Source organism: Homalodisca vitripennis, unplaced genomic scaffold (genome assembly GCF_021130785.1).
Source record: "Homalodisca vitripennis isolate AUS2020 unplaced genomic scaffold, UT_GWSS_2.1 ScUCBcl_789;HRSCAF=3507, whole genome shotgun sequence".
NCBI lineage: Eukaryota > Metazoa > Arthropoda > Insecta > Hemiptera > Cicadellidae > Homalodisca > Homalodisca vitripennis.
In genome coordinates this window covers 52,591-62,097 of record NW_025776921.1, presented here as the reverse complement: position 1 = coordinate 62,097, position 9,507 = coordinate 52,591, and the positions used below count along the sequence as shown (strand labels likewise).

General features: G+C 32.7%; 1 protein-coding gene across 4 annotated transcripts; it reads right to left on the bottom strand.

Moving 5' to 3' along the window:
• Positions 1-321: 321 nt before the first annotated feature.
• Positions 322-8,329, bottom strand: LOC124370993 (deoxycytidylate deaminase-like). 4 transcript variants are annotated; one of them, XM_046829302.1, is made up of 4 exons: positions 8,227-8,329; positions 5,002-5,237; positions 4,694-4,907; positions 322-1,103 (listed from the first exon to the last, which is right to left on the bottom strand). In XM_046829302.1, exons 2-4 carry the CDS (start codon positions 5,186-5,188, stop codon positions 992-994), a joined length of 513 nt encoding a protein of 170 aa, XP_046685258.1. In that variant the 5' UTR covers positions 5,189-5,237; positions 8,227-8,329; the 3' UTR covers positions 322-991. The 4 variants fall into 4 exon arrangements, with proteins under 4 accessions (XP_046685258.1, XP_046685255.1, XP_046685257.1 ...); XM_046829299.1 differs by lacking the exon at positions 8,227-8,329 and adding an exon at positions 7,855-8,213; XM_046829301.1 differs by lacking the exon at positions 8,227-8,329 and adding an exon at positions 8,047-8,212.
• Positions 8,330-9,507: the final 1,178 nt, after the last annotated feature.

Here is a 9,507-nt window from a genome sequence, read left to right as displayed (position 1 = left end):
ATGATCAGAGTATCTCCAAATGCAACATCAGTATGTGAAGTGGATTACATTCACTCCCCAACTTCAAATTGGAGATAGGTCCTAACTCCATTTCTCCTCTCCACTCCTCAAATGACATTTAGAACTAATCATTCTCTTGCACTAAGGAAGAGATGGCATAGTACACATGGTAAATGTTCAGAATCCATGTAACCTCTTGAAAAGACCCATTTGCCAGGTCTTTCTTCTCACAACTAATTGTCTAGTCTACCTATCCCTGTAAATAAGTTTGAAATGATGTGGAATAATTAGGATTTAAAAGATTCAAAATTAAAAGAGCTATTTAAATTTATATTTGTTTTTAATTAATTAACAGTCAATTTAATATAATAAAAAGACAATATGAATATTATAAATCGGATAATGTAAAAACTTTGGATAAAGGCACAAATGGTAACATATACCAAACACTAGCACATACATTATACTTAAATTACATAAATTCATACATAATTAAACTTTCCATCACAAGTATACGCAGTACAATGGCTATCACAAAACTTAATTCTAGAAATAAATACGCACCATGTAAAATAGTTGTACCAGTCAAATTTTGTAAAAGTTGTAAATATAATTCATATTTAAATATATCAAACAAAAAATTAAAAAACCTCCTAGGATTAAAATCTTAGATACAAATTTAAAATTAAATATGTTATGTAACATTAGACAAAATATGAATTAGTTAAAAAAATCCACAGTTATAGATTTATTGTCTGTACTTATTATGAATGTATACAAATGCATAACAAAATTACATAACATGTAAACATTTAGTAAAGTGGATTTTATTACACTAATGGTGGAAATTGGTAATACAATCAAACAATAAACCATTGTTTTCATTGATGTTTTAAAATAAACTAACAATAAAATTGATATTATTATGCTTTGATGTTAAGAACTTGAAAGACTTTATCCATGTTAAAGATTATCACACATAAATCTTGAATCAGTTATCATCAATTTTCCGCTTGACTGGGGTGGGAGGAAGTTGAGTTTGTTCATTCCAGTTTATCTCAGAGAAATCGATGGTCACTTTTTTGCTTTTAGGAATGTATTGTCTGGAATACAATAAAATTCTTAAAATTTTACTCAATTACCATATTTATGTTAAGTTACATACTTAAAACTAAAATGATTAAATAAGGAAAGTAATTTTACTGTAAGGTAAAATAAACATTCCTATTGAAGTTGGATAGGTATGAAAACTTAAATATTAAATTTATGCAATTTATTTATCTTACAGAGTGTCTGTAAAATAATGAGAATGAGTCTGGCAAGGAGAATTTATTAATTATACTGGTATATACGCCATTAACATTATTTTTATAATGCAAGGACTTCCTCATGTAAGATTATATTTAATGATCTTGAAAAAGAGACTTTTTATACTTCTCTTGAGCACCGGGAACAGGAAATGTCTGCTTGGCTCATATACGGAGGCAGTTATAAGGATACAACTCCTATCATATAACAACTTCTAGGATACAACAAAGTTGGTGTGCGCTGGAGCGATATTGTGGTTGATTTGAAATAACTTTTCATTTAAAAGGTCAAAGTTTCAGAAATAAAATGTTTTCTTGAAATAATGTCTTTAGCAATCGGTCTCACACATGTACAGGGTGGCGCATATGTCAGTTTCCCCAGACGAGAAATTTAAAGGTGTTTTAGGTTAATTGAATAAAACACTTTTAGGCAAAAAAACAAATTCATTATATGAAATTACTTACATATTACCATACAATTTTATAGCAGTTTTCGAAATGTCCACCTTAACTTTGTATACACTTCATACAACGACTGAGAACAGAATCACAAATTTTTAGCAATAAAGGTTTATCATTATTAACAAATTCAAATACATTTCTAATTAAGTTTCTGAGTTCATCAAGATTTTGAAGCATACACAAGCACCCCACAGTGAAAAATCACATGGCGAGCACGCGGGCCAATCAATTGTACCACGCGATCAATCCATTTATTAAATGTGTTATTTAAAAAATGTGTAACTTGGATACCGAAATGTGCTGGGGGTACCATCTTGTTGCCAGATGAGCGAATGAATATTGGATTGTGTCTGAGCTTGGGAACTACTACTTCTTGCAGCAACCGTAAGTAACTTTCTAACATTTTAAAAACACACACAAACAAATAACAGATGCAAAGAGCGTCACTTTACACTAGCCACTGCAACAGACAACAATGAACTTACTCCGTGTTGCTACCAACTTAACATTGTTACCAACCTATCGAAACAAAATATCACAATTTATGAGGAAACTGACATATGTGTCACCCTGTATGAGTTGGAGTCAAAAAGTTCCCAGAATTGATTAAAATATACACCCAGAGCACTCACCGGTGGTACATTTGTTTTGCAGCAGGAGTTAATTATGGGGAGAGGATATTTGTAGTGTTGGTATCACTCAGTTGCCTTTGTTTATAAATGTGGAAAGTGTTTTCATGTGTCTGCAGATTAACCTTGTCAATTTATAAAATATGGCATTAGTGAACAGCGACCAAACATTAAATTCTATGTTTTTCTTCAACGTCATCTAGTGAGAGTTTAGTTGTTAATTCATGCTTACAGCGATGATGAAGGAGAGTCAAGATTATGAATGGCATAAATGTTATCATGTGAACATTGAAGATGACGCTCATAATGTTGGAGAGTGGATCTGCAGTGGACCTCCCAACTGCAACCAGTGATGAAAACATTGAGCAAGTACAGCATGCTGTAAGAGCTAACATAAGACTAACAATTGACAAAATTGTATTAGAGGTATCATATGGTTTTGTCCACAGCTTCTCTCATGATCATTTGAACATGCATCAAAACTGTTTGCGAATGGTTCTAAAAATGCTGACTGACGACCACAAAGAAAATCACAATGTAAAAAGAGTGGGAAACAATTGGTTTTTGCTTCATGACAACACCCCTGCACATCAGTCTTTGTTAGTATGTAATTATCTAACCAAGAACTATGTTATCACGCTAGAACATCCTCCCTATTCGCCTGACCTGGCACCAGCCAATTTCTTCCAGTTGAAATCATTGTTGAAGGGAAAACAATTCGCAGATGCTGAAGCTGTCTAGGAAATGACAAACAAAAACTATTAAAGAACTTTTACAAAACTGTTTCCAAAAGTGTTTTAAACAGCTGTATGAATGTTACGTCAAGTGTGATGTTGCAGGAGGAGATTATTTTGAGGCAAAACACATTTGTAAGATTTTAACTTTGTTTAATAAGTATTTAAAAACCTACTTGAACTTTTTGACTCTACCTTGTATATATGAGCCTACAAGATTTTTACTTTAGCCATAATTTTGTTCAAACTGTTGAAGTGGATCCAAAATTTACAGTATCCTGTTCATTCTTGAACTCACTGAACAACTAGAAAAAGGATTAGTCCTAATCAGGTCATCTTATAAGTCTTAACCACGACAAATTTCCTGTTAACAGTTTTGTCCAGGTTAAAGTAAAATGTTAACTTGTTGCATTGTTCCAGCGAATGCTCCACTTTCTTCTTGTGACACAAGTGATACTCGTTTAATTAAAGCTTGAATGCAACTACCACCCTATATGTTTTCTATTATTGGTTATATATTCACCGTGCAGTACACGTCTAACAGCACATACTAATGTAAAGCTTTACGGAGAACTTCATGCCTACTGTCGTGCGGGTTGTGTCAACTGTCCTCGCGACACGCGCGAAGGTGATTAAATAGATTTTACTGTACCCTACCTTTTGTACCTAAGCTCATGTTCATATATGTTTTATTTATATGTAATTGTTGTTGTTGTATTACTATAAAAACGTAAAAAATATAGGTGTAAAAGGAACTTATAATTTATTATGAAACAATATGTAAATTAATTCACACTGAATTGATGTTTACATAAAATAGTATAATTTTGTTATAATAGTGTTAAAGAGGCAATTTTTATTGCAGTAACAGTAAAAGGATTGTATTGGATCCTTTTGCACGTGGACATATAGGTACAAATATAATGTGTTTTTATCTATATTATACAGTTTATCCGCCGATTCACTCCGAATATTTTTAAAATTACAATGCAAGACGTCATGGTTCTGAAGAGGGTAAAAGCAGAACAGGAAAGAATCGGTTATCTTATTTGGGATGGCATGGCTTTATTTATTAAATATATTTAAACGCATATATGACGGATATAAGCAAATACAAAATACTCGTAATTGAATCATAATATATATATATATATATATATATTAGCAGTTGCCTGCGGCTTCACACACAATTTTCTGTTGAAAAACAGGACACTATATTCATGTATTTTTTTTCTATTACAATCTAAACTGTCCTGAGATAATTGATAGTCATTCCTTCGTGAGCCTCTAGGGCTCAAAAGGAAGTTATGTAACACATTTCCTGCCTCTATCTCTCGTGGTTTTTGCTCGGCGTTGATAAGTCAAGTTGGAATTACATTGATTGGTATTTCAAAACAAAATTTTGTTAGTAAATAGCAACATAATTTAAATCAGTGAAGATTCATATAAATTCTATTTTCTACAAGTAATTAATGGAAGCATATTCTATTGCGACCTATCTTTGTAGTCTATTAACTGTATACCTCTCTTATGTTAAAAAAATGCTCAATGGAAAACTTACGTATACTTGATTCCCGCAGCATCAAACATCCTTTTAGCAGCTATAGTTTCAATTTTGTGAGCATGCTTGTCAGAAAGGTAAATTACTTCTGTTATTCCAGATTGTATAATGATCTTGGCACATTCATTGCAGGGGAACAACCCAACGTAAATCGTACAGCCTCGAACATCTGTTGAATTCTTGTTCACAATAGCATTCATTTCTGCATGACACACTGAAAACATTTTCATAACAATTGAAAATTGTAGCACATTCTCACTTATAATTTAATAAACATACTGAAACTTGGTCGAAATCACAATACTCACCATAAAGATATTTACTGTCCAATTTAGAGTCACATTCCTTGGCCCAAGGGAATTCATCGTCACTACAACCAGTTGGCATCCCATTGTAACCTGTACCCACAATTTTGTGTTGCTTGTTAACAATACAAGCTCCAACTTGTGAACAAGGATCTTTGCTCCGTTTAGCTGCTAAAAACGCTACAGACATGAAGTACTCCGGCCATTCCAGATAGTCTGTTCGTTTGCTATTGACATCCCTGAAATTAAAAATGCATTTTAAATTGCTCAACCATATAACCAATAATTTTAAACTGATTTTAATGACCTATATTTTCTAGACATGTAGTTGGATTTCACCACTTTTTCATATGTATTTCTATTTTATTTTCTCTCATTACCTTAATGTAGAAGAAAAATATGCGTATGGTAATGTAATGTAACGTGTTGGTGGCAAAAATCGATTTTAAAGTTTTTATTGAAATAGTGAGTTAAAAAGTAAAAAAATAGGATTTGTAGGATAAGTATCAATATATGCTCGCTGCCAGGAATCATAAGGATGTAGGAGCTTTGATACAATGTGGCATAATCTTTAGAGAGAACTAGAAAATACTTACAAACCATTTAAAATACATTTGTATTTTTTTATTTTTATGATAAAAAAATTCATGTATAGTAGTCTCTGTCTAATTTATACCTCAGAACTAGAGGCTTGATCGGATAACTTTTTTCTAGATAAACCGATATGCTCTAAAACTCATTTTATTACAGTTTTCTGTCATTAATCACACAGTCATACTTGGAAAACGCACATATCCTACAACTGTATTTGTAAAAGCGGGGGATGTTAATACACCATGAAAACTCTAGATAATACTAATAAAGAATTAGTAGAACTTTACAGGAATAGAGCAATAAAATATTCCAACAGACCCATATGAGTCATAAAGTTTAGTTGAAATAGCACCGTTATTCATTTCCGGCCAACACAACAGGGTTAAAGCAATGCCTTATTAAAAAGTGACTGATTAAAAGGATGTAAATATTTTTCAAAACAGGGATTGGTTAAGGTAATGGTTGGTTGAAAGGTGGTCAGGGGGGGGGTGTATTGTAGCCTTCTTAATTTGCCAAAACCCCGATTTTGTTAAATAAATTATTTGCCAACATGCTAGTTAACAAAAGCTTAAAAAGATTTCACAAACATAAAACAATGATCTTTAATTCTGATAACACATTTTTACCAGTAATACAATATATTTTCCTTGTATCATCTTAAAAATGGTCATTCCATTGGTGAAACACATTCTTTAGTAGAGTAATAATACATTTTTGTTTCGCTTATCACAAGCAATCAAAATGAGAATTTCCAACGATAAGAAAATTGTTTTACTAAAGTAGGCCTACTTGAAGGCCTAAACAACTTCAAAGCATGTCACTTACATTTTTATTTTGTTAGCCCTAGAGGATATGTGTTAACCATGAGTATATATAAACAAAATGTATAAAATATGTATGAAGCCTGAAGGAAATGGGCAGTAGGCTAATAATAAGATAAGGCTATGGATGCATGTCTTTTATCACAAGACAAACAATACAAAATAAAGTATAGTGTGCTAAGAACTAAATCAGTCGACTTTAGCTTCTTTAACTCTTTAGGCAATTGAAAGTAAGTAGGAGTTTCAATTTTTTCTGGGAAGAAATAAGGCAAATGTCAAGTCCTGCTTTGAATGTCATGTTTTGTCGAATTTCCTACATTTTAATCAATATTGCTAACTTCTTCACTTCCTAAGCAGTTTCAATTAGAAAAATCAACACAACTAAATGGGGCTTGTAAAAGATAACCAGAGGTAGCCTAGATTTAAAGACTAATTCGGGAAGACTTTAATAAGCGGTCTATATTCGTTATTCAATTGCTATTATTGAACAATTCGTTATATTATCCAACTTGATGTATGTAAATATTGTGGATAATAAGAGTTATAATAAACTGCTGTAACAAGAAAAATATTGTACATTACAATTTTACAATTACATTACAAATCAACAAAACCAACTATGGCCTATACTTAGATATCAAAGAAACCTTACAATATTTATAACTTACCCAGCTAGATATCAATAAGTAACCGCTTTTGTGAAATGGAGGAAAGAATTCTCCCCATGTGTTACCAGGAGCCAAACCCACTTTTGAAGCTTCTTAAACAAATCTTGTCACTTGTAAGAAATATCTTACATATTTTCCTCATATTCATCGCCATTTTCAAAGTCACAAAAATTAGTTAACTTACTTCTTGTTACATTCTGTTCTTACCGGAATTAGTAATAAATTTAAAACAAACACTCCAATAATATACTTTTTTATTTTTGTATAAAAAAGTGTTTTACATTTATATACTTCTTGTTGTTTATTATTTATATTAAAATTACTGTAACTAAGAAGTTTAAATCATATGATGTTAAATAAATTGTAATATCGAATTATCATTTGGATAAAAACAATTGTACCATTCGATAATAGCGATTGAATAACGACTGTAGGCCGCTTATTAAAGTTTACCCATAATTTGTTTCCTAATGGCAAAAATATGAAATTTTGAACTAACCTAAGAACAATTGTTAACTTAAATGTTAACAATGCTACAAAGATAACAATGTTTGTTATAAGCCCAAACATAGCTTATATTGATAGAAGGCACTGCTTAAAAATATCTCCTCCCTTTTACAAGTGAAACATTATTTTATACAAACAAGAATGATAAAATTCATAACCTAAAATGTACAACCTTCAACATAACACAAATGTCATACTCAAATATACTGACAAGAATTATAATAGTCTGAGATAAACCAAATTGACAAATATTTAATAATTTATACCTGGATTGTTTTCCATTTTTATCTTCTATGTGGTTAGTATGACTTCCATTGCTGTTAGATGTCATTTTTATTTGGAAAATTTACTAGGCTAGCCTATAGTACTGAGTACTTTACCACAAAATTAATTAACTAAGAATTTAAATAATGTTAATAAAAAATAGTAATAACTAAAAAGATGTTTGTTGAACCTACTCTAATTTCTTACTTTATAACTTGTCAGAATTACACTGAGATAGAACATAGAATTATTGTGAACTAATTTAGGTGTTGCTAAAATGGTGTAAAATCCCGCGTTCAAGTAAATCATCAAGGTGGTAGTGTTGGCGTTTACGCGGTCTTTCATAACAGTCTTGATACATTAACCGAACTAACCGGTTATTTTTATATGCGCCGCAGTCGGTTAAATTATTCGTTACTTGTCATCAACATAGCACTTATCCTTACTGTGTGCATGGATATTTAATAATTATACAGGGTGATTCATGAAGTTCTCCCCCCACTTCTACAGATAGCCGTGAAGTTAGCGTCACTTTATCGTCCAGTGCATCAATGTTGCAGTCATCAATCTGAAGGCGTTAACAAAAATTCAAAAACTGAGATAAATAGTATAATACTAATTATAAAAACGATCTTTCACAAAATCAACACAGTTTTTTCTATTTATTACTTTCCACAAAGGTTTCCCATTAAATGTGTCATGAATAAAAATCCCAAATATAATACCTAAGTAAACCGTAGGAATGTATCGTAAAATGGACGTCCTCTAATAAATGCCACTCCTGAGACTTAACCAAACAAGTGCCCGCAATGGAACTTTGTACACAGATGCTCTGTAAGCTGAACTTTAATATACCAACGTCAAAAAGGTGGTGTCGGCCGTCAGAGGTCCTATCGTCTAAATTAAATGCACCGTTAGACGGGGCGTTCTCGTATAAAAGTCGCTCCTGAGACTAAACCAAACAAGTGCCCGCAATGAAACTTTGTACACAGATGCTCTGTAAGCTGAACTTTAATATACCAACGTCAAAAAGGTGGTGTCGGCCGTCAGAGGTCCTATCGTCGAAATTAAATGCACCGTTAGACGGGGCGTTCTCGTATAAAAGTCGCTCCTGAGACTAAACCAAACAAGTGCCCGCAATGAAACTTTGTACACAGATGCTCTGTAAGCTGAACTTTAATATACCAACGTCAAATAGGTGGTGTCGGCCGTCAGAGGTCCTATCGTCAAAATTAAATGCACGGTTAGACGGGCGTTCTCGTATAAAAGTCACTCCTGAGACTTAACCAAACAAGTGCCCGCAATGAAACTTTGTACACAGATGCTCTGTAAGCTGAACTTTAATATACCAACGTCAAAAAGGTGGTGTCGGCCGTCAGAGGTCCTATCGTCGAAATTAAATGCACCGTTAGACGGGGCGTTCTCGTATAAAAGTCGCTCCTGAGACTAAACCAAACAAGTGCCCGCAATGAAACTTTGTACACAGATGCTCTGTAAGCTGAACTTTAATGTACCAACGTCAAATAGATGGTGTCGGGCCGTCAGAGGTCCTATCGTCAAAATTAAATGCACCGTTAGACGGGGCGTTCTCGTATAAAAGTCACTCCTGAGACTTAACCAAACAAGTGCCCGCAATGAAACTTTGTACACAGATG